The sequence below is a fragment of the Schistocerca gregaria genome, chromosome 5, assembly GCF_023897955.1.
Source record: "Schistocerca gregaria isolate iqSchGreg1 chromosome 5, iqSchGreg1.2, whole genome shotgun sequence".
NCBI lineage: Eukaryota > Metazoa > Arthropoda > Insecta > Orthoptera > Acrididae > Schistocerca > Schistocerca gregaria.
In genome coordinates this window covers 263,108,517-263,134,413 of record NC_064924.1, presented here as the reverse complement: position 1 = coordinate 263,134,413, position 25,897 = coordinate 263,108,517, and the positions used below count along the sequence as shown (strand labels likewise).

At 43.8% G+C, this 25,897-nt stretch overlaps 1 protein-coding gene across 1 annotated transcript in view; it reads left to right on the top strand.

The window, feature by feature from the left end:
• The window catches only part of LOC126272600 (adhesion G protein-coupled receptor A2-like), a 565,914-nt gene that overhangs the window by 273,410 nt on the left and 266,607 nt on the right, over positions 1–25,897 (top strand). Inside the window, exon 3 of the mRNA XM_049975543.1 lies at positions 8,444–8,522. Within this exon, the coding sequence (XP_049831500.1) occupies positions 8,444–8,522 (79 nt within the window). The remainder of the gene's footprint in view (positions 1–8,443; positions 8,523–25,897) is intronic.

Sequence of the window (25,897 nt, the reverse complement as noted above, 5' to 3'; positions counted from 1 at the left end):
AGACCGGAGACAAGGAACAAAAGCCTACTCTGGCTATAGATCATCGTCCAGGGCTGTCTTAGACAGGGAACGTCGTTTACTGAACTGAAAGAAGTGAACAGAGAGTTGATGTAAATTGCATTTGTTATGTACTGTGAAGTTTACATACGATTATTTGCACTCAGCCATTTAGGGCCTTTTTTGTGTCATACTACAAGCAGTGTTGGAGACTTCATTATTCAACAAGTCATAAACATAAGTAAACCTTGTAACTAATTTGTGTGACTCTGTTACTACTTTGTTGGAGTGTTGTAGAACGCCGGCCAGAGTGGCAGAGCGGTTCTAGGCGCTACGGTCTCGAATCGCAAGACCGCTACGGTCGCAGGTTCGAATCCTGCCTCGGGCATGGATGTGTGTGACGTCCTTAGGTTAGGTTAGGTTTAAGTAGTTCTAAGTTCTAGGGGACTGATGACCTCAGAAGTTAAGTCCCGTAGTGCTCAGAGCCATTTGAACCCCGCGGTTGAAGTGGGACAAAGATCCATGGAAACGATGATGAGGATGATGATGATGATGATGATGATGTAGAACCTCCGTTCTCCTGTCGTGTTTCCTGTCCCTAGGGCATAGCTGTGTAATAACAGCAGAGAAAAATTATCTTAGCGGTGTACTGCACCAGAAACCGTTTCACAAACTCTTTAACTCGGCCTACCGTAACAGCAGTAGGAACTCGGCGTGCACAGCAGTAGCGACGAGGCCATTACAAAAATAGCGACGAGAGTTTACAAAACGGTGACCTACTTTTCTCGCGGAATTTCTCCATCAGCTTGCAGTATGGATCGGTTTACCGGTGAAGAGTTAGCCGATATGCTCCTCGTGTATAGGCTGATTGAATGCCATGGAAGAGCGGCACAGCTTCGCTGTGCTGAGCCGCTCCCGCGTGGTTTACAACCACATCACTGAACTTTTGTATGTGAGGGCTGTTGCATTACTTTGTGTTTTGTCTTGTAACTTCCGGTGATTATAATTACAGGCTTCTTCGCTGTTGTGGACGTATTTTTACAGAAACAAAGGTAATTGTGGTTAAAAAACGTTGATAATGCTTCAAAATATTTTGAGAACGACCACCGTAATGTTATCTGACAAATTCAGACAATGGCAACAACGGTTGCAACGGTAACAATCAGCCCATCAGCAAGATTTGCAGAAATTGCTAGAAGCGACAGGTAGTCGTTTTGTAAGAACGCAGACTCTCGCAGCGGTAACATTCAATAAAAAGTTCTCGGGTTTCAGAAAGCGTCAACTAATTAAAACTGCACGAGCTTACGCCCAAGAACTTCTTGGCCATCGCCAAATGGTATGAATGCAAAAGGGGTGCTGGTACGCCCCTTACATACACCAGCTGCCAGTTGTATGCCTCATACGGGTATATGTTGACCCGGCGTTCGATGCGCCCGCTTCAACCGCGCGATTGTTGGATCCGACGCCGTGCTGAGGTGCAGGCCACCGCCTCTGTTTAGTGTGTAATTGGTGATTTTTATGTCAACGGCCTCTTTAATTACACAGTCCCAGAAGCCATTTGTGGAAGCCACGACTGATATTTCGTGAAATTTTACCCGCTGTCCGTTTTATAAAGATGCTCAGCTGAAGCAGATTTCTCAGGGTAGTGTGGGTGATATTCCACAGAGGGTACTGTTTGTCCGACATACTTGCAAGGTACCTTGTAGACCCCAGGTGCTCTGAGACCTGCTGCGTCTTTAAGCGGTCTTAGTACTTCATGGACTTTCCACGGTGGCCTGAAGATCGATTTGATCTTGTGTCGTTTCAGCAGGAGGCTTATCTTGCCAGACACGGATCCACAAAATGGCAAGAAAGAAAGTTTCTTTTCCTGCTCCTCGTCGAGGGTCATGTGAGTCTTGAACGATATCATATATTTATTGGACGTTATAAAAGCTATAGCCGTTGTTCCTGAAGACCTTGCGTAGGTGGCTCAGCTCACGGGGCAGGTTATCAGCGTCTGATATCATTCTTGCACGATATACCAGCGTATGTAAACCTGTGCCGGGCGATGGCGTGCACGTACAGATCGGTGTGGGGAAAATCCATCAGTTCCTGAGATCGGTTAAAGACACAGCAGATCTTAGAACAACTCTGGTCCACAAGGTGCCTTACGAGTGTAACCAGTCTTATGTCGGACAAACAGTACTCACTGTGAAACAACTCAGGAAGGAGCATGTGAGGTTTTATCGCGTGCGCTACCCTGAGAAATCTGCTTTTCTTGAGCATGCTTCAGAAAACGACACCGAATAAAATTGGACGAAACATCTGTCGCAGCTCGCAGAAACGGCTTCTGGGATTGTGTAATTAAAGAAGCCATTGAAATAAAAATCACCGATTACATCCTACATAGAGACGGTGGCCTGCACCTCAGCACGGCGTAGGATCCAAAGATCGCGTTATTCAAGCGGGCGCATCGTCCTCCGAGTCAACGTATGTCCGCATATGGCGACGCCGCAGGCACCAGTGACGTCACAACCAGCAGCTAGTGTATATAAGGGGCTTATCAGCAGCCCACTGGTAGTTATACCACTTGAAAACGGATAAGGAGTACTTGGCCGGAATTACATGCAATTTTAATGGCTTGACACGGTTGGAAGTCCAAATAATTTTATTGAGGCAGTCGTTTTACCTGCTGTAGGGAGACGCAAAATGTTCGGTCTTTGTAAGGAGGAAAACCATTCATATGCAGAGTGGCTTCCCGTGGCCGTCCTTGTTGTAAGAACGAATACATAAAAGTCCTTTAGCGCGATTTCTTACGTATACAGGGAATCTCAATCCTTTTGGTTGAAGAGTAGTTGGTAGGGGAACTTCGTTTTCACTTCAGGAGTAAAATGTCCTAAGTGAATATCTCAAGCCTTGAGCGACTAATGTGTGTGATGCGCGTTCGTGAATTGCTAAGGTTTTTGCATCGACATTTATGGCGTCGTCTTGAAAAATAATGCTTAATCTTGTATTCACTGTGGATCTTGTCCTCTGGGGTACATGACATCTTTTTAGTACGAAATCCAGGAAGAAATTAAAACGGAATCTAATGGCGTGCTGCGAGTATTCAGAAGAGTACGTCTTTCTGTTTTTGTGTTAAATATTTCGATGACCGGTCCAGACGTCTTCCTCACGTGCTGAGTGTTTTAGCTCATCTGGTATAACTAGGTACCGCAACTGCTTTATCAGTCATAAGCCTTTAATGATGTTACATAATCTGCAAAAATACATAATCTGAAAAAGCCAAAGATAACTTGTATTAAAATTTGCCCGAAGGTCTGAAGTAAGGATATTACTTCCTCGACATAAATACCGGCTGTATTTTCATTATGTCTTCTACACAGTCTGTGTGATGTACCGCATTATTACGCAACATCTGCATTCACACTTCATCACTTACAATTATCACAGGATTCATTCTTCATGTGCTGTCGTCATTCACTCCCCCACACATTCAGATAGCATAAAATCCTTGTATTTTTAATCAAACACAACTTGACATGAAAAAGAATGTTCCGAAACTATGATAGACTGCTGCTGAAAGGACAAAGAAGACTTAAAACGATGTCATAATTACATTAGGTGCCGGACACACTATTACTCCACATAGTTTTATTAGGCGTTGGACCACAGCAACTGACATTTTTGGAACTACGTTTTTGTCACGATTTGTAAACTTACTAACACTTCGTTGGTATAATCAGGTGAGCGACATACGTAAACAGTTACACTGCTAATAAGTGGAAAGGATTTTTGAAGCAATGGACCGGTCCTGAAATTGAGTTACTGGGCCACTTTAATTCGGAACGGTCGATCTTACTTCTAAATATAAACTTTCGAAATATCTTTATACACGCAGATATGCACTAAAACTAGGATATTGTTAGGAACTGCCTAAATTGTATACAGGACAAATGTAGATTGCAACTTATGGTATATGGTATGGTATAGTAAGAAAAATGCATTTTGCATCGTTCAGCGGTTGGAAATAAACAATATGTCGAGACACAGGAAAATCGCGTTTAAATTTTAGGTAAAATGGTAGGAAGTGGATTTCAAACCGAATTTATCTGACAACGTGGTTTTACTTATGCACAAAGCAAACGAATGTGCGAAAGTACGGATTTTGCACATTGTAGTTCGTGGTACGTGGTACGTGCTACACTAGCTTGCTAAAGATAAAACGTATAGCGTCAGTTTATCCCACTAAAACGGCGAAACTCTACATAAGAAGGGTGACAGCACCAGCGTTGTAAGTTGCAATAAATGAACGGGCGGGTATGTTTATGGCTTCATAACACAGAGAACAGCATCCTCATCTGATACAGCGAAGCATGGGGCAATGTTGTTGTTCATGTAGTTTATTTTGATGCAGCTCTCTATTACGTGTCTGTCCCCCCTGCCCCGCTCTCTCTTTCTCTCTCTATAAACAGTCGGCCTGTGTGGCCGAGCGGTTCTAGGCGCCCAGTCTGGAACCACGCGACCGCTACGGTCGCAGGTTCGAATCCTGCCTCGGGCATGAATGTGTGTGTGTTGTACTTAGGTTAGTTAGGTTTAAGTAGTTCTAAGTTCTAAGGGACTGATGACCTCATAAGTTAAGTCCCATAGTGCTCAGAGCCACATGAACCATTTCTCTACACACACACACACATACACACACACTTCATTACCAGGCTGCTTATCAACCGACCCCTTGTTTTAGTCAAGCTAAGGCCACTATATTTGTGTAGAAGGAACTGAACATTCTAACATAAATGTTGTAGGAATGTTTTAGATATGCATAAGACAACTTCAGTAGGTCTTAGTGTAAACCAAAGCTGATAAAAATGTTAATAATTTGTTGTATGGGTACTTCAAGAAAACAGACGGATGTTTAATGTGAGAGTATACGATATACTACGGTTTATTCTCATGATACTCATTAAAGAGTCGTTTCACAGGGAGGAGAGCATCAGTACCACTGATACCGCATCAAAGCAACATGTTGAACGTTATATGTTTATGAGTTTGTTTCGTATAACAGATAACAAGTTTTCTCGCTTACCTTAGTAAACCGGAACTATAGCATTTGAATAATCTCCCCAACACATTCAAGTATCTCAAGAGATTAAAATATTTAATCTGCCACACAGGAGACGTAAGTGTCGAAAAATACTTGTGTAAGAGATTTTTAGTAAAATATCTAATATGGATTGGCCAATAGCAATGTGTTTAACAGAAGAAACTCGCAATAAAAACTTTATAATTCGTTGGACACTTTGAAGAATTTGGTGAAGAGGGGAAAGGACGGAACAGTTGTCGCTGCCCAGACTATTTTTAAGAGTAGGAAACAGAGAAAGAGTCTGCTATATCTGACAAGACGTTTTTCTGATCTGGGGAATGTGAGTGGGATGTCGTTAAAATGGAATAGCTTGTAGAGAGTATGAGTGTAGAACAGGAGATACCTATTGATACAGACTCAAAACGTAGGAGAATTGGAGATTATCTGGACTCGATTGGATATCTACTGGTATTTAAGATGGACCTGAACAACTGGAATTTAAGAAATTAGGCAAGAGTATGCCACCACGTCTGGGGAGAACAAAGGAAATGCGTAAGAATAGGGTATAACGCCCCGTCGCCGACGGGGTCATTAGAAATGTGGAGAAAGTAATCGGCCTTGTCTTATTAAATAGCATCATAATTTATATTTGCTGTAAAGGCTTTAGGGAAACCACAGACTAAATCCTAATGGCTGGACGGGGATGTGAACTGTCTTCCTGCCGAATACAAGTCTTCCCGCCGCGAGAACTCGATCGCATTAGTTTGCGGCGCTCTTCCTGTATCATACATATTAAGTGAGCTTAGTTTCATTCAAATGTACTAAGTACGTTCTTAAAATTTGATGAATTATTCAGCATCGAAATAGCAACTTGTATCAAAAAGGTGCTGATATGCACGCTCATGGAGTGACTTGGCAAGTAGTATGATACGCACTAAACAAATTTGTCTACTCCGGCTAGAGCTACTATCGTACAAGTCAAGATTCGAGATTAAGTCGTATTCTAGAAAAGGTGGCACAAGTGTTCTGTAATTAATTTTGTTTGTAGATATCTTTTCAATGTCCAAGTTTCAAAGCAAAAATGCGTGCTGGAGAAGCTAGTAAACGGCGAATACACTCCTCCTTTTCCGCGTACTGCTTCCACTGTCGCGCCTAGCTCAGTCATTAGCCGGCCGAAATAGGAGAAAAAAACTGAAGCGTGCGGACAAATAGCAAATACACGTCGACACCTGCACGTCGACCTCTGAAATCATGAAACATCATACTGAAGTAGCAGTAAGGACACCATCGTCGAACATGACCAAGCTGTGTAGGCGGCAGTTGTATGAACTAAACTTACTGGACACATTTGACATCTGTTTGGCAGCACTTGTTTTTTTATGTTACTTATTTCGCAAAGTGACACTACAGAAATGGTAATAGTATCAACGATGTGCGTTTACAGTCGGGGCGCAAGGATAACACTGAGGACATAAGGGACCTAACTATCCCTCCCCGTTGAATCTTGAGCCACCGTTCTATAACAGAATACTTTTTTCGATCTGTTTTGCGCCCCCTCTTCCCTGCGCCTTTGGCGGTAGCTTATCTCGCATATGACAGCAAACAGCCTAAAACTACGCCTAGTGCTAGCGGGAAGGGTTGTGGTGTTAGGGGTGAAGGTCTGGCAACCGCAGATGGTTGCTGCAGTTTCAGTTACTGTAAGACTGACTGATTGTATGCTGTGCCTTCTTCGTGAGCCTCAGTCCACTACTTCCTTAGTAGCCGTCAGTGCTAATGTACACTGAGGTGGCAAAACTCATAGAATACCTCCTATTGTCCTGTCGAACTTCCTCTTGCCTGGTGTAGTGCAGCAACTTGACGTGGCAAGGACTCAACAAAGCGTTGGAAGTTGCCTCTATACCCGTCCATAATTGCGAAAATGTTACCGGTGCACGATTTTGTGCACGAAATGACCTCTCGATTATGTCTCATAAATGTTCAATGGCGGCCGTGGTGGCCGTGCGGTTGTAGGCACTTCAGTTCGGAACCGCGAGAATGCTACGGTCACAGGTTCGAATCCTGCCTCGGGCATGGATGTGTGTGATGTCCTTAGGTTAGTTAGGTTTAAGAAGTTCTAAGTTCTAGGGGACTGGTGTCCTCAGATGTTGAGTCCCATAGTGCTCAGAGCCATTTGAACCATTTTGAAATGTTCAATGGGATTCTTGTCGGGCGATCTGGGTGCCCAAATCATTCGCTTGAACTGTCCAGAATGTTCTTTGAACAAATCACAAACATTTGTGGCTCGCTGACGTGGGGCGTCCTCATTCATAAAAATTCAGTCGTTGTTTGGGAACATGGAGTCTGTTAATGGCTGCATATAGGCTCCAAAAAGCCGAACATCCAGAGGACCCAGTCCATTCCATGTAAACAAGGCTCACACAATTATAGAATCATCACCAACTTCCATACTGCCTTGTTGACAACTTGGGTCTATATCTTTGTAGGGTCTCTGCCACACTAGAACCGTGCCATCAGCTCTTACTAAATGAAATCGGGACTCATGTGACCGGGCCACAGCGATGGTCTAGCGGTTCTAGGCGCTCAGTCCGAAACCGCGCGACTGCTACGGTCGCAGGTTCGAATACTGCCTCGGGCATGGATGTGTGTGATGTCCTTAGGTTAGTTAGGTTTAAGTAGTTCTAAGTTCTAGGGGACTGATGACCACAGATGTTAAGTCCCATAATGCTCAGAGTCATTTGAACCATTTTTTGACCAGACCACATTTTGCCAGTGTCTAGCATTCAGCCGATATGGTTACTAGCTTAGGAGTGGCGCTGCCACAGCCCATAACGCGAAATATCACCGAACTGTCCTAACGGACACGTTCGTCGTATGTCCCACGTTGTTTTCTGCGGTTATTTCAGGCAGATTTGCTTGTCTTTGAGCACTGACAACTCTACGCAAACACCGCTGCTCTCAGTTATTAAGTGAAGACCATCAGTCACTTCATTGTCCGTAGTGAGAGGCAGTGTCTGATATTTGGTATTCTCGGCAAACTCTTGACACTGTGGATCTCGGAATATGGAATTCCCTATCGACTTCCGAAATAGAGTGTCTCATGCGTCTAGCTTCATCTATCACTTCGTGTTCGTAGTCCGTTAACTCCCGTCTTGCGGCCATGATTAGGTCGGAAACACTTTCGCACGAATCACCTGAGTACAAATGACAGCTCCTCCATTGCACTGCCCTTTTGTACCTTGTGTACGCAGTACTACCGCTTTCTGTATATGTGCGTATTGGTATCCCATGATTTTTGTCAGCTCAGTGTAGTGCTTGGTGCAGTCAAGCAGTGTACTGTTTCCATCCTGCTGACGGCTGACGCCATGTTGTTCGTGTTCGTTGCAGATGTCGCCGGCGGAGGCGCTGCTGGCAGCCTCGGTGGCCGCAGTGCTGGTGTCGCTGGCGACGGGGTTGGCTGTTACTGGTGAGTTCGTGCAGATGTGTACGTGGTGCCCTCTTCAGCACCACCAGTATCCATTGGATCTGCTATACGTCTCGTTTCTCGCACCTGGTGTAAAAATAAGTTTAGACTGTGAAATATTTGCACTGGTGAGTTAGACTCAATGAGACCCTTTATCTTCGACGGTTAAACTGGGCACAAGAAGCATGGTATAAGGCAAATGACACGGGAAACTACTTAATGCAAAAATAAAATGAGAGTGTGGCATTGATGGTCGGGAGGCACCCATCCAGGGAAGTTCGGACCCCGAGTTCGAACTCCCATTTAAGATGACGCCACATTGGGTGAGTTACGTGTCGGCGATGGTGAAATAATGATGAGGACAACCAACACCCGTCCCACTAGCGGTGAAAATCTCTAACCCGGACGGGAATCGAACCCAGGACCGCTGCATGGTAGGCAATCACGTTATCACTCAGTTAAGCAGGTGGACCCCGTTTACTCATCCCCATTGCGTGAAGAGATTCACAAGTGACAAACTTTGGGCTCAGTACTTGTGGTACACAGCAATGCTGCCACGTTCTATTCACTCATCTTTGTAACTTTAAGATAGAGGATTCAAATCACAATTTATAAGAAACTTTCTTAGCCCATATTTAACCAGCAACAGACCTTTGCACTTGGATTAAATCTCAAACGTCTCTTCAGTGTCTTACGGAACGAGGGCATGTGACAATGTTGGTGGTGACTGGTCCTTCAGCGCGAAAATTAAGCTTCACAGCTAGCATCGTTACATTCAAGTGGAGTGGGCTATGTGCTGGCACTGTGTCTTAACGTCTCTTTCCTGTCACATAGCCTTTAACAATACAAATGGAAACTGAAATAATCAGCAATAGGTAACTCGTCTAGTGAGGGCAGATGGGGCGGGGAATAAGTCGTGGTCTTATACAAGGCACCAGCCTAGCTCTCGTCTGAAGTAATTTAAGAAAATCACAGAAAACATTCGTTCAAAAATCCCGAATACAAGTATAATTTCTTAATAACTGCAACACCTCGCTAGGGGAACGCAGAAGCACCTGGACACTTACTAAAAGTTTTGGCACATTTTTCTGTGTACATAATCTACGAGCATATCGTTGTGCTAACAACAACGAAAAATGCTTTAAAATAATTGTGGCTAAAAGAATTGTGTGGAAAAGTCACTAGCCTTAGATTCTACAGCAAGACTGCTGGAAGTCAGAAACAATCACTGAGGTACCTTTGCATGACAGTTCTGTATCCAGATCTGTGCATCCACACCAACGTCCCTTTCATCTACACTCTTCGTGCGAGCTCACTATTATGATCTTATGTACGTCTTGTTTTCCTTACACACAGCCGTTCTCTGACGTGTCTGTTTTTTATATTAGTTGATCACTTACTCTTCTTTCGGAAACTACAATTCCTTTTCCCACGCTTGCATGAAGAGTTCTTCGAGTTGTTGGTCAGATTCTGTAACTGAAGGAAAAATCTTAACGTGTCATATGAAAATGTTTGAGGGTAATATTCCACCAGACTACGGGTCCTCTGCTTTTGGCATTGTTAAAAGGGTTTCTCCATTCTTTGACGATCTTCTCCAACATGTAGTTGAAGATACAAGGTTCCCTAATCCGCTTCATTTACTCCAGTTTTATGTCGTATTTATTTTATGTCAAATTTTCTATGAGACTTTTAGCTTCAATATCTCTAAAATATGTATTAATCTTTGGCTGTGTTTAGCACATAAACCTTTTTGAAATTTATGAATGTTGTAGCAAAGTTTTCTGTTACGATCCCCACTAGGTCAATTAATAAGTCCATGTTTTCTATCTATTCTTGGCATGTTCTCTCCTTTCAGAATGGACAGGGCTACGTTTTATTTCTTTTCAGTAGATATTATGATATAAAAGATGTAAGATAGTTACATAGTTGTTAAAATCATTTTTCTTTATTACATTAAGTTTTGTAATGTAGCGTAATATGATAAGCTAGACAGGGTGAAAGTCACGTTTACGAAGAAGTTCTCGTTACGGTGAGACTTTTTCTCGAAATTACAGTCACCACCTATTTTCTACAGAATTAGTTTTCGCCCTACAGAGGAGTGTACGCTGATATGAAACTTCCTGACACATTAAATCTGTGTACTTGACCGGCACTCTAACCCAGGTCCTTTGCCTTTCATGGGCAAGTGATACTGACTTATCCGAGCACAACTCACGACCCGTCCTCAAAGTTTTACTACCAATACCTCATCTCCTACCTTCAAAACTTCCACGGGTACTAGTTCTCAACGTTTCGCAGAGGAAGTGAGAAGTCTGGAAGGCAGGAGATGAGATACTGGTGGAAGTAAAGCTCTGGGGACGAGTGGTGAGTCGTGTTCGGGGTAACTAAGTTGGTGGAACATTTGCCCGCAGAAGCCAAAGGTCATGGGTTTAGGTTTTGGTCTGATACAGAGTTTTAATCTACCAAGAAGATTTACGATGTTCTCCTCTGAATACAAAAATATATAGTCCACACTCGCGTTCCTTGGGAGAAATGACCATAGTGATACAGTAAGGGAAATCTTGGTTTGCTTGGAAATATTTAGGTGTTCTTTTTCCCATGAGCTATTAGAGAGTGGAAAGATGGGGAAATTGTCTGAAAGTTTTTCAGTGTGCGCTCTGCGAAACACAAATGTGTGAATTGCAGCTCATTCAGATGAGCGAAAAATAAAAATAAAACAAAAGGTCATTTTGACATAACGTGTGACTGACGTATAAACAGCGAGAACTGTGGCCTTGTCACATTGCACATTCGTTATCGGTAGAGGAAGACAGAGAATACGTACAAGGGTTATTTTTTTCAACCTCCGATCGCTCACGAAATGAAAACCAAAGTGAACATCTAAACTATTTTATTTGCAACATTTAGATATACCTTCAGAGGATCAAGTAGGTAAAAAGACGAGGAGTAACAGAAATCCTTGGGTAACAGAAGAGATATTGAATTTAATTTATGAAAGGAGAAAATACAAAAATGCAGTAAATGAAGCAGGCAAAAAGGAATACAAACGTCTCAAAAATGAGATCGACAGGAAATGCAAAATGGCTAAGCAGGGATGGCTAGAGGAAAAATGTAAGGATGTAGAGGCACATATCATTAACGGTAAGATAGATACTGCCTAAAGGAAAATTAAAGAGACCTTTGGAGAAAAGAGAGCCACTTGTATGAATATCAAGAGCACAGATGGAAACTCAGTACTCTGCAAAGAAGGGAAGAGGGTCTATACAAGGGCGATGTTCTTGAGGACAATATTATAGAAATGGAAGACAATGTAGATGAAGATGAAATGGGAGATATGATACTGCGTGAAGAGTTTGACAGAGCACTGAAAGATCAAAGTCGAAACAAGGCCCCGGGCGTAGACAACATCAAATTAGAACTAATGACAGCCTTGGGAGAGCGAGTTCTAACAAAACTCTAGTGAGCAGTATGTATGAGACAGGCGAAATACCCTTAGACTTCAAGAATAATGTAATAATTCCAATCCCAAAGAAAGCAGGTGTTGACAGATGTGAAAATTACCGAACTATCGGTTTAATAAGCCACGGCTGCAAAATACTAACAAGAATTCTTTACAGACGAATGGAAAAACTGGTAGAAGCCGACTTCGGGGAAGATCAGTTTGGATTCCGCAGAAATGTTGGAACACGTGAGGTAATACTGACTCTACGACTTATCTTAAAAAATAGATTAAGGAAAGGCAAACCTACGTTTCTAGCATTTGTAGACTTAGTGAAAGCTTGTGACAATGTTGGGAGCATAACGCTATTTACAATTTGTGCAGAAACCAGATGGCAGTTAAAAGAGTCGAGGTTAATGAAAGGGAAGAAGTGGTTGGGAAGGGAGTGAGACAGGGTTGTAGCCTGATGTGATTGAATCTGTATATTGAGCAAGCAGTAAAGGAAACAAAAGAAAAATACGGAGTAGGTATTAAAATCCATGGAGAAGAAATAAAAAGTTTGAGGTTCACCGATGGCATTGTAATTCTGTCAGAGACGGCAAAGGACCTGGAGGAGCAGTTGAACCGAATGGACAATGTCTTGAAAGAAGGATATAAGATAAACATCAACAAAAGCAAACGAGGATAATGGAATGTAGTCGAATTAAGTCGGGTGATGCTGAGGGAATTGGATTAGGAAATAAGACACTTAAAGTAGTAAAGGAGTTTTTCTATTTCGGGAGCAAAATAACTGATGATGGTCGAAGTAGAGAGGATATAAAATGTAGACTGGCAATGGCAAGGAAAGAGTTTCTGAAGAAGAGGAATTTGTTAACATTGAGTAGTGATTTAAGTGTCAGGAAGTCGTTCCTGAAAGTATTTGTATGGAATGTAGCCATGTATGGAAGTGAAACGTGGACGATAAATACACTCCTGGAAATTGAAATAAGAACACCGTGAATTCATTGTCATAGGAAGGGGAAACTTTATTGACACATTCTTGTTGTCAGATACATCATATGATCACACTGACAGAACCACAGGCACATAGACACAGGCAACAGAGCATGTACAATGTCGGCACTAGTACAGTGTATATCCACCTTTCGCAGCAATGCAGGCTGCTATTCTCCCATGCAGACGATCGTAGAGATGCTGGATGTAGTCCTGTGGAACGGCTTGCCATGCCATTTCCACCTGGCGCCTCAGTTGGACCAGTGTTCGTGCCGGACGTGCAGACCGCGTGAGACGACGCTTCATCCAGTCCCAAACATGCTCATTGGGGGACAGATCCGAAGATCTTGCTGGCCAGGGTAGTTGACTTACACCTTCTAGAGCACGTTGGGTGGCACGGGATACATGTGGATGTGCATTGTCCTGTTGGAACAGCAAGTTCCCTTGCCGGTCTAGGAATGGTAGAACGATGGGTTCGATGACGGTTTGGATGTACCGTGCACTATTCAGTGTCCCCTCGACGATCACTTGAGGTGTACAGCCAGTGTAGGAGATTGCTCCCCACACCATGATGCTGGGTGTTGGCCCTGTGTGCCTCGGTTGTATGCAGTCCTGATTTTGGCGCTCACCTGCACGGCGCCAAACACGCATACAACCATCATTGGCACCAAGGCAGAAGCAACTCTCATCGCTGAAGACGACACGTCTCCATTCGTCCCCCATTCACGCCTGTCGTGACACCACAGGAGGCGGGATGCACGATGTTGGGGCGTGAGCGGAAGACGGCATAACGGTGTGCGGGACCGTAGCCCAGCTTCATGGAGACGGTTGCGAATGGTCCTCGCCGATACCCCAGGAGCAACAGTGTCCCTAATTTGCCGGGAAGTGGCGGTGCGGTCCCCTACGTCACTGCGTAGGATCCTACAGTCTTGGCGTGCATTCGTGCGTTGCTGCGGTCCGGTCCCAGGTCGACGGGCACGTGCACCTTCCGCCGACCACTGGCGACAACATCGATGTACTGTGGAGACCTCACGCCCCACGTGTTGAGCAATTCGGCGGTACGTCCACCCGGCCTCCCGCATGCCCACTATATGCCCTCGCTCAAAGTCCGTCAACTGCACATACGGTTCACATCCACGCTGTCGCGGCATGCTACCAGTGTTAAAGACTGCGATGGAGCTCCGTACGCCATGGCAAACTGGCTGACACTGACGGCGGCGATGCACAACTGCTGTGCAGCTAGTGCCATTCAACGGCCAACACCGCGGTTCCTGGTGTGTCCGCTGTGCCGTGCGTGTGATCATTGCTTGTACAGCCCTCTCGCAGTGTCCGGAGCAAGTATGGTGGGTCTGACACACCGGTGTCAATGTGTTCTTTTTTCCATTTCCAGGAGTGTAAAATGCCTCTGAGCACTATTCGACTTAACTTCTGAGGTCATCAGTTGTCTAGAATTAGAACTAAACCTAACTAAGGACATAACATACATCCATGCCCGAGGCAGGATTCGAATCTGCGACCGAAACGGTCGCTCGGCACCAGACTGTAGCGCCTAGAACCACACGGCCACTCCGGCCGGCGGACGATAAATAGTTTATACAACAAGAGAGTAGAAGCTTTCTAATTCTGGTGCTACAGAAGAATGCTGAGGATTAGATGGGTAGGTCACATAACTAATGAGGAGGTATTGAATAGAATTGGAGAGCAGAGAAATTTGTAGCACAACTTGACTAGAAGAAGGGATCGGTTGGTAGGGCATATTCTGAGGTATCAAGGGATCACCAGTTTAGTATTGGAGGGCAACGTGGAGGGTAAAAGTCATAGAGGAAGACCAAGGGATGAGTACACTAAACAGATTCAGAAGGATGCAGGTTGCAGTAGGTACTGGGAGATGAAGAAGCTTGCACAGGATAGAGTGGCATGGAGAGCTGCATCAAACCAATCTCTGGACTGAAGACCACAACAACAACAGATATTCCTTTCAGCTCATTTCTGCCTAGCCACCGCTCTGACTCAGACATTTGTCATAGGACGGTGACAACTTTCCTATATTCTCGTCATAGAAGTTAGCCGGCTGTGCTTTTCGCCAATTTCCTACACTGGGGTGCAGTTCATTGTCTGTGGAAAAATGCTGTCTGCATAGCCAGGGCAGCATGTGAACTAAAACATGAAAATCATAGGGAACCATGTCCTGGCTTTATGTGGGTGATCAAACACTTCCCATCGAAAGCGCTGCAGGACGGTCATTGTTGCACCTGCTGTGTACAGCCGAGCATTGTTATGAAGAAGGAAACTCATGTCAGTTCCCTTAGGTGGGCTGCATGAAATCAGGCGGGACATCTGAGCCGGCTGTTGTGGCCGAGCGGTTCTAGGCGTTGCAGATTCGAATTCTGCCTCGGGCATGGACGTTTGTGATGTTCTTAGGTTAGTTAAGTTTAAGTAGTTCTAAGTCTAGGGGACGTATGACCTTAGATGTTAAATCCCATAGTGCTCAGAGCCATTTTAACTATTTTTTGGAACATCTGAGCAGACACTTCACACTTGGCTGTAGCCTGTGTTATTACATGCTGACTGTGGCCTCAGAAACGAAAAGTGCAACGTGATGCGATCTACGGTCGCACTAGAGTCACTGTGCAACACGTCTCCGCAAGGTTTCATCGGATTTTCACTGTTGTTTTAATTTCACGACCGATTGGAGGCTGAAATATAATAGCCCCTGTACCATCAATAGGAGACGATGTTGGGCGTAATCGTGCTCTGAGACTGGCATGGGGGAGAAATGATGGACGTCCATATCAAACTAGTCGGCAGGACGACGAAAAATAAACTTCGTGCATTTTCTCGCTCAAAAAAAGGTTTTTTAGTCGTATGCTACGATACTCGTTCTATATCGAAACGACTGCATTTTATAATTAGAATAAATTTCTCATGCACAGTTTCCATGAATGTGACAAAATGATACACTTTTACTGGTTGGTGTTGCCGTTGTCACGATCGAACACGTTTACGTAGTTTTATTAGGGATGGCATTTTGCTAGTTCTGAGTAAAACTTCATATCTCGCACAGAAGTGAACAGAGTGGTTTCAATTTCACGTCGTTTTTGTGCGAACGCTGTTCGTTACTTTTTTAGCTTTTGATGAAACGAATTTCATATTACGCTATGCTATTTGGAATTGGTTTATGTACATAGTTTAGAAATTTTATTCGAGATCGCCAGCACAGGCTAATGCTGAGATGTCTGCAGTGCAGTTACCTTGTTAGAATCCTGGCAGTGTTTGGCTGACATAAACGGGACAGGCAGTGTCGTAAAAATCATTATTTCTACGCAACGTTTTGCACTGTAGTTAAAATTCAGTTTTTCATCAGACGTTGATTCGTGCGTCTTACGAAGCTACTGAGCTTGGTTGAACCTTGGTCCTGGTTCAGTGAATGTAATATGAGATTCCTACGTGATCCTCGAGGCTCCATGAGCATTCAAGTATATTGGGTTGTGTTCACGTACGACAGTCTTCATTTTACGACGGAAATATTTCATCAGAAGAAGGAAAAATTGAATGGACGGTTACTATTGTCTTCAGGGTAAAATGAAACCATGGGGCTAGGTGGTGTCCGACAACGTTATGGTGTAAAGCAGCCAGATAGCAGAGGATCTTAAACAGAGTACATTGAAAGGCAGAGAAAACTATCGGAAAAAATATTTAATGCTTTTTATTTCCATGACCGTCTTATATCTTGCATCAGACAATGTAAGCTCATTCTCACTGTTCGAAATGACGACCGTCAGCCTTGCACTGCAACAGCGCATACAGTGTCGCCACACTCTTTCAAATATTCGCAACAAATGCAGCAAGAACCAGTCCTCATTCTCTTCCTACTGAGGTTTCTTGCAGCGACAACTTCATGTAACCTTATAGGAAAAAAACCATGGCAGTGAGGTTGTGCGCACCAGCCATTAGACAGTAGGGCTTTCTTTTCCAATCCAGTGACAGTCTTGTCGGTTATTAAGGTGATCATACGTACACTATGTGATCAAAAGTATCCGAACACCCTCAAAAACATACGTTATTCATATTAGGTGCATTTTTCTGACACCTACCGCCAGATACTCCATATCAGCTAACTGGGTTAGTCATTAGTCATGAGAGAGCAGAATGGAGCGCTCCGCTGAACTCATGGACTTCGAACGTGGTCAGGTGATTGGGTGTCATTTGTGTCATACGTCTGTACGCCTGATTTCCACACTACTAAACATCCCTAGGTCCACTGTTTACGATGTGATAGTGAAGTTGAAACGTGAAGGAACACGTACAGCACAAAAGCGTACAGCCCAACCTCGTCTGTTGACTGACAGATACCGCCGATAGTTGGAGAGGGTCGTAATGTGTAATAGGCAGACATCTGTCCAGACCATCACACAGGAATTCCAAACTGCAACAGGATCCACTGAAAGTACTATGACAGTCAGGAGGTGAGAAAACTTGGATTTCATGGTCGAGCGGCTGCTCATAACCGGTAAATGCCAAATGACGCCTTGCTTGGAGTAAGGAGCGTAAACATTGGACGATTGAACAGAAGAAAAAACGTTTTGTAGAGTGACGAATCACGGTAAACAATGTGGCCATCCGATGACAGTGTGTGGATATGGCGAATGCCTGGTAAGCGTCATCTGCCAGCGTGTGTAGTGCCAACAGTAATATTCGGAGGCGGTGGTGTCATGATGTGGTCGTGTTTTTCATGGAGGGGGCTTGCACCCCTTGGCAGTATCCACGGCACAGGTCTACATTGACGTTTTAAGCACCTTCTTGCTTCCCACTGTTGAAGAGAAATTCGGGAATGTCGATTGCATCTTTCATAACGATCTTGCAGCTGTTCATAATGCATGAACTGTGGCGGAGTGGTTACAAGATAATAACATCTCTGTAACGGAGTAGCCGGCGCAGAGTCCTGATCTGAATCCTATAGAACACGTTTGGGATGTTTTGGAACGCCTACTCCGTGCCAGGCCTCGCTGACCGACATCGATACCTCACCTCAGTGCTGCACTCCGTGAACAATGTGTTGCCATTCCCCAGGAGACCTCCCAGCACCTGATTGAACGTATGCCTGCGAGAGCGAAAGATGTCATCAAGGCTAAGGGTGGGCCAGCACCATACTGAATTCCAGCATTAGCGATGGAGTGCGTCACGAACTTGTAAGTCATTTTCAGCCAGGTGTCCGGATACTTTTGATCACATACTGTATTTGTATAAAACTGCACTGCTACCCAAGAACAACAGCCTCTGGAAGACTACAAGAGGGGGTCTCCAACTGTATTTAGAGCCGTGAAGGCTGCTCGTCTACCGAGACATTTTTAAGAGTCTACAGTAACCAGTTGGACATAGTGGTTCCCATAACGGTACAAACGACTGGAAGAGTTACCTAGTTTTGTGTATAGAGATTTGAAGATTGTGCCAAAACTGATGTAAATAAAATTATTAAAAGAAATAACAGCTGTTTATTTCCTTTAAGTCTTCGACCGTCCGCAGTCCAGTTCTATTTAGACAAGCTGTAATAACAGAAACTTTCGAAATGTGTTGCTACAGGAGCTAGTTGAAGATTGATGGATAAACTGGGTAAATATTTAGGAGGTAGTGACTCGAATCGGGAAGAAGAGAGATTTACGGTACAAAACTTAACTGAAACAAGGGAACTGTTGACAGGACACAAGGAAACGTCGGTTTGGCTGTGGAAGGACGTGTGGGGGATGAAGGCTGTGATGAAAGACCAACGCCTGACTACACTAAGCAGGTTCAAACGCGTGTAGGGCGTATTAGGTATTCTGAGGTGAAGAGGCTTGCCCAAGAGAGGCTAACGTGGACTTTCGTAATGACCACAACACAATACAATGACTGTAGAGCCAATATAGTAATATAATAGATTATTGGAAATCTCCACTCTACCGTATTCGACATTATCGAGAGGTTTTTGAATACAGAAACAAGAAACAAAGGGATGCCATTCCCGTATGTGCACGCAAGTGGTTCGGTGTGCAGCGTATCAAAAATAAATGCTGAGAGGTAGCCTCTACAGTAGTTAGAAGAAGAATAAAGTTGTGACTAAGTACAGTCATAAATGTTCACCGGTTGTATTGCGTTTAAGTCTGCATAACTCATTGACAATTACATTGTTTTCTGTGGAGGTACCTATTTCATTTCCTGAATGTTACCGTACACCCACATCTTCCGTACTGACACCAGTCTCGGTTTCACATCGTAAATATATACATCAAGATGTACATCTCAGTCATTCCTTAAGTAAAAAGGCTTTCTCGCAACTAACAATTTCTGCTCACCTTATCAATAGTCGAATATTGACATCTTCATCACTTACATTACCTTTCTGCTGAACATAATCTTCAATTACAAGTAATAACATTTTAATGCTGTTGTATCTTTTGTGGTAATAATCAAAACAGTGCAGATATTCTTTATGTGCGTTGGATACGAAAGCTGCGTGTTCTTCTTCTTCTTTATTGACTTTTCCCACTAGAGGTTAGTCTTTTGCTCCTTCTCATCCATTGCTCGTTCAATACGTAATTCCCTCGACAGAGGTGGCAGTTCCCTTTTAGCTCTTCCCATGGCCACATTAACATGTTCTTAGGCCACCTGCAAGTGCTTATTCGTTCAAACCACTGCAGATTTTCATTCGCCAGTTCGCTAGTTACATACTGTCACTTCCATATTTTAGATGTTTCAATTTTTCTCCACTGGTGACCTGCCAGCATCCTCCCATAAAATATATTTCCACTGTCCTGGTCTTGTATCATCATTTTCGTTAAATGGCCACATTACTGCAGATTATGCAGTAGGAACGTTTTGACTGGGAAACAGAAAAGGAAAATCTGTGCTCTTCAGGCACAGTTGGAAGAAGAAAGGAAGGAACTCATAAGAATCAAAGGAGATAGGGGGGAGGAGGATGGTTGGGAACTGGCAGCAGGTAGGAGGATAGGAAGAAAGAGAACGCGATCTGACAGTTTTATCATCAACACCAAAAACAGGTATCTACCACTGCCAGAGTTATGTGGAAAGAGCCTCAGGTAGAACGAGGAGCAGGGAATGTGCAGCACACTTCAACCGAGGCCAAGAATCCTAAAAATGTACAAAGTCTTAGGAAGAAGGAATTGCTGCTGCTAGGTGCTAGCCATAGGCGAGGTGTAGGCTCTCAGTTACAGGAACGTTTAGGGGGAGCGTACCAGGCCACCAGTATCTTCAAGCCAAATGCAGGGCTAAGTCATGTGATAGACGACCTAGGTCCTTTATGTAAGGACCTTACAAAAGAGGACTATGTAGTGGTAGTGGGTGGGGCGGGAAACAGTTTGGACAGGGATGGGGCATTCGACATAGGTGGTGATCTGGACAGGAAAGCTTCCCTGACTCATGGCACCAACGTATACTTTGTTGAGCTGTTCCGGCGTCATGAGTGACCACACTTTGATGGAGCTGCGAGGCGAATCAACCTGTGGTTAGGGATGGCTCTGAGGACAGCCAACTTCGCTCATGTTTCTCTGGTGCCCGTAAGGACTATCAACAGGTGGGGTTTCTGGTAAGGGAAGGGAAGATTGGTACAGCTGATTTATGAAAGTATAGTGGGTGGATCTCGGACACACATGGTCAAATACCTATTGTCGTAAGTAGAAAAAGTAGGTCTTTTTTTTTAGGATAAATCGAGACAACAGGTTCCTGTGCCTCAAGAGTATCTCCAGCAGTTTAAAAAATACTGAAACAGTCGCTCACAAAACAGATTTTAACGCTTCTTGTATCACATATACCAGATGTCACAAAGAAAAACAAACTATTTGAAAGAGTAACATGAGGTATTTCACAGACTTAACAATCCTCCATCGAAACGTACAATAAATAAAAAATAAAATAAAAGTATCAGAAGTTGTGCTCCAATCTTTGAACTGCACATTAGTTTGTATTACTGAGCCCTGATGCAGAGACACAGAAATCCAACATGTAGTATTATCATTATATGGAAATGCAATCTCTTACTGCAGAACTACTTCAAGGAGTGGAGGATCATGCATTTATATCAGAAATGGAACACAGTTCAAATCAAGATATGACCTCAGTACAGTAAGTGAAGACAAACACTTTGAAATACCCGCTATTGAATTAACAAGGCTTGATATCAGCAAGAAATTAATCATATTGTGTGCGTATAGATTTCCCAGTGGTAGTGTGGACACTTTTTTCAATAAATTGACAAAAGGTCTAGATAAAGTCTCACGTACAAAGATCAACATGATCCTGTGTGGGGACATTAACATCACTACTAATATCATAAATGAATCCAGCAGCACTTTCATAAACATCCTTCAAAGTTTTGGCATGTACCTATTGGTCAACAGTGCAACAAGGGTTACTACAACGACGGCATCAGGAACTGACCATGTGGCCACAAATATAGACAGGGAAAAATGTGATGTAGCTGTAAAAGATCTCGGGCTATCAGACCATCTCTGTCAAACAACAACAGTAAAATCAGGCATCGAATCATTCCCTAAACTACAAGCCTACAAACGACATCTATCAGAAATCAAAATAAAAGATTATTCAAAAGAGCTAGAAAAACTAAGCTGGGACGAAGTGTACGAGGAAACCAATGTGAATACGAAATTCCCTAAATTCTCCACATTGTTTAAATTGAACTTTGAAAAGACATTTCCAAAAGTATGCATGTCTGTATCAGCATCTCATAAAAACAGATGGATAACTGCAGGTATTAAGAAGTCCTCCCAAACACTTAAACACCTCAGTTCCATGAAAAAGATTCGCAATGATCCAAAATTTTAAATTTCTATCATAGATACAAAAAGATATGTAGGAAAGTGCTGATTGCTGCAAAAAAGTAATTTAATGACAAAATAATATATAATACAGAGAATAAAAGCAAAGCAGTCTGGGATGTTATAAAAAAGGAAACGGAGAGAGGCAAACAAATGCAGAATAACATACTGGTAAGGGAGGGGGATAAGGTAATAAATGATCCGCAACTCTCAGCAAACTATGCAAACGAGCATTTCTCGAGTACTGCAGAGAAGTTACAGCAAAAATTCCCCAAAGCAAGTATAACATCTGTAAATAATGTTTGCCGGCCGGGTTGGCCGAGCGGTTCTGGGCGCTACAGTCTGAAACTGCAAGACCGCTACGGTCGCAGGTTCGAATCCTGCCTCGGGCATGGATGTGTGTGATGTCCTTAGGTTAGTTAGGTTTAAGTAGTTCTAAGTTCTAGGGGACTGATGACCTCAGAAGTTTAGTTCCAAAGTACTCCGAGCTATTTGAACCAGTTTTTGAAATAATGTTGCACTAAATACAATGATGTTACTTCCAACCACAGAGAATGAAGTCAATAAAACTGTTCGAAAAGCTAAAAAATAAAAAGTCTGTAGGTTAGATGAAGTACCAATGTGTGTACTGAAACAATGCATAGGGATTATACAAGGCCCCTTAACAAATATAATAAATGAATCCCTCACATCAGGGACATTTCCAGGGCAGTTAAAACAGGCAAGATTTGTACCTTTGCTTCAGAAAGGTAATGCAGAAGACAGAAAATCACCAGTCCATTTCCCTGCTGTCAGTATTCTAAAAAATAATAGAAGCTCTTATGAAAGAGAGATTAATGAATTACCTGAATAAATACAATCCTTTAAGCAAATCACAGTTGGGCTTCCGAAGTGGCAAAAATATGGACTCAGCCATAATAGAACTCACAGAAGTTGTACTTGATGTTCTAGATAAAAATGAGTTTGTCGCAGGCATATATTTTGGATCTTTCTAAGATGTTTGATACAGTCGACCACAAGATTCTATTAAATAAATTAGAAGCACTAGGAATAAGAGGGGTAGCTAATGACTGGTTTAGATCATACCTAACAGATAGGGTACAAAGAGTAGAGCCGGCTGGAGTGGCCAAGCGGTTCCAGGCACTACAGTCTGGAACCGCGCGACCGCTACGGTCGCAGGTTCGAATTCTGCCTCGGGCATGGGTGTGTGTGATGTTCTTAGGTTAGTAAGTTTTAAGTAGTTGTAAGTTCTAGGGGAGTGATGACCTCAGATGCTAAGTCCCAAAGTGCTAAGAGCCATTTGAACCAAAGAGTAGAGATAAAACATACGTCAAATAGATCAAAACATTTAGTAAAACACTTATCAGAATCAGAATACATTAATATAGTTGTTACGCAGGGTAACATATTAGAACCAATACTGTTCCTGATATACGTCAATGACTTTCCCAGTAGTGTTACGCATGGTGAAAAAATTCTCTTCGCTGGTGACAGCAATATTATAGTCACTGAGAAAACAAGAGAATTCCTTGCCGAGAAAGGAAATGAAACTCTGAAGGAATTTTATGATTGATAAAAAAAGCAATAAAGTGATGATTGATTTGTTAATTTAGAGGCGGGAGAAGGGACCAAACTACAAGGTCATCGGTCCCTTGTTCCTAATAAAACAATGCCAGAATTGTGAGAGTAAAATGGAAGAGACGTATCACACAAAACAAAAGGAAAGGAAGAGCCACAAGAACGAAGGGAAGGCAACGAACACTAAAAGGAACAAAAGAGGACAAGCAAACAACAGAGAGAAGCTAGAAACAGAAGAGAGTTAAACATAAAAGCAGATTACAGTGGCTGGCCAAACAAAAATGGAAAGCCAGCCACTCTACAACACATTAAAACCTCCACCCTAAAAGCACTAGGGTGGAGGACATAGAGGGACAAAGGACTTGTGCTAAAACCTACATAGAAGTCTAAAACGCACTCTCACGGATAAAACATAAAACTAAAGCTGCATTGTCGTCCAACACCGAAGGCAGGGTGCTGGGAAAGTTAAAAGTCTACCGCAGAAAGGGTAAAAGTGGGCAGTCCAGCAAGAGATGGGCGACTGTCATTCGACGCCACAGCGACGCTGAGATAGGTCCTTGCGACATACTAGGTAACCATTTGTTAGCCATGTATGGCCAATGCGGAGCCGGCAGAGGACAACTGATTCCCTGCGAGAGGCCTGCATGGAAGACTTCCACACATTCATAGTCTCCTTAATGACATGCAGTTTGTTGTGTGTGCTATTATGCCATTCTATCTCCCAAAGCTGGAAAACCCTGCGGTGTAAGACAGAACGCAGGTCAGCTTCGGAGATGTCAATCTCTAGGAGCGGTTTCCGCGTAGCCTGTTTGGCCAGCATGTCGGCAAGTTCGTTGCCGGGGATTCCGACGTGTCCTGGGGTCCACACAAACACCACGGAACGGCGCGACTGTTCCAGGGCATAGATGGACTCCTGAATAGACGCTACCAGAGGGTGGCAACGGTAGCATTGTTCGATAGCTTGTACGCTGCTCAGTGAGTCAGTAGATAGAAGTAATGATTCGCCAGGGCATGAACAGATGTACTCAAGAGCACGAGATATGGCCGCCAGCTCTGCAGTGAAAACACAGCAGCCAACTGGCAAGGAGTGCTGCTCAGTATGTCCTCCACGAACATATGCGAAGTCCATGTGACTATCAGCCACTGAGTCGTCGGTGTAGACCACTTCAGAGCCTCGGAACACGTCAAGAATCGAGAGGAAGTGACAGCGGAGAGCGGCTGGGTTGACGGAGTTCTCAGGGCCGTGCAAAAGGTCCAGACGAAGCTGTGGCCGAGACGTACACCATGGAGGGGTACGTTAACGGACCTCAAGTAGAGGTGGTAAAGGGAAGGACTTCAGTTCGGAGAAAAGGTACCGAACGCGAACCGCAATCGTTAGCCCCGATATGAGTCGCCAATGATGGAGATGGACTGCCGCGGTCGGGAAAAGGAGACGGTATTTCGGATGCTCAGGGGAACTATGAATGTGTGCTGCATCACTGACGAGCAGTTGCGCACGTCTGATCTGCAGTGGAGAGATACCAGCCTCCAGCAGAACACTGGTCACTGGACTCGTCCTGAAAGCTCCTGTCGCTAATCTAACCCCAGAGTGGTGCACAGGGTCGAGTAAATGCAATGCTGAAGGCGCTGCCGAACCATAAACCACACTCGGGATTGGACAAGGGCTCAGTAGAGCTTCAGCAGCGTACAGCGATCTGCACCCCAATTGGTGTTGCTCAGGCAATGGATGGCACTGAGGTGCTGCCAGCGTTTCTACTTAAGCTGACGAAGATCAGGGAGCCAAGTCAATCGAGCGTCGAAAAGCAGTCCTAGGAAATGATATGTCTCTACTACAGTGAATGGATCGTCATTAAGGTAAAATGCAGGTTCCCGATGAACGGTACGACGCCGACAGAAGTGTATGATACACGACTTTGCGGCTGAAAACTGGATGCCGTGGGCTAGAGACCACGACTGTGCCTTGTCGATGGCTCCCTGGCGGTGCCGATCAGCAACAACAGTACTGGAGCAGCAGTACGAAATGCAGAAGTCGTCTGCATACAGAGCAGGTGTCATCGCCCAAGAGATGGAGAATCGGCAGGACTGCAATATGACGACGAGAAAGTGGGCTAAAAATCTCAATGTACGATGGACATGATGCATCTTGTAAGGCGCCGTTCCCCAATAGGCTCGCTATTCGGGAACATTTTTAAGAACGGAGGTCAAAACCCTGCAGGGGACCGTCACATAAAGGCCGAAACGTATGAAACTCCTTTTAGTCGCCTCGTACGACAGGCAGGAATATCTCAGGCCTATTCTAACCCCCGGACTTGCAGGAGGACAATATTAAGAATGAAGAAAACTAATGCTATGAATTTAATTTTGAAGAGGAAAAAGACAATGTTAAATTAAATGTAGATGTCACCTCTATAGACTGTGTAACAAATGCAAAATTTCTAGGAATGAATATTGATTCTCAGTTGCAGTTGTGTGAACACACAAAGGTACTTGCAAACAGAATGTCATCAGCATGTTATGCCCTTAGAGTCCTATGATCAGTG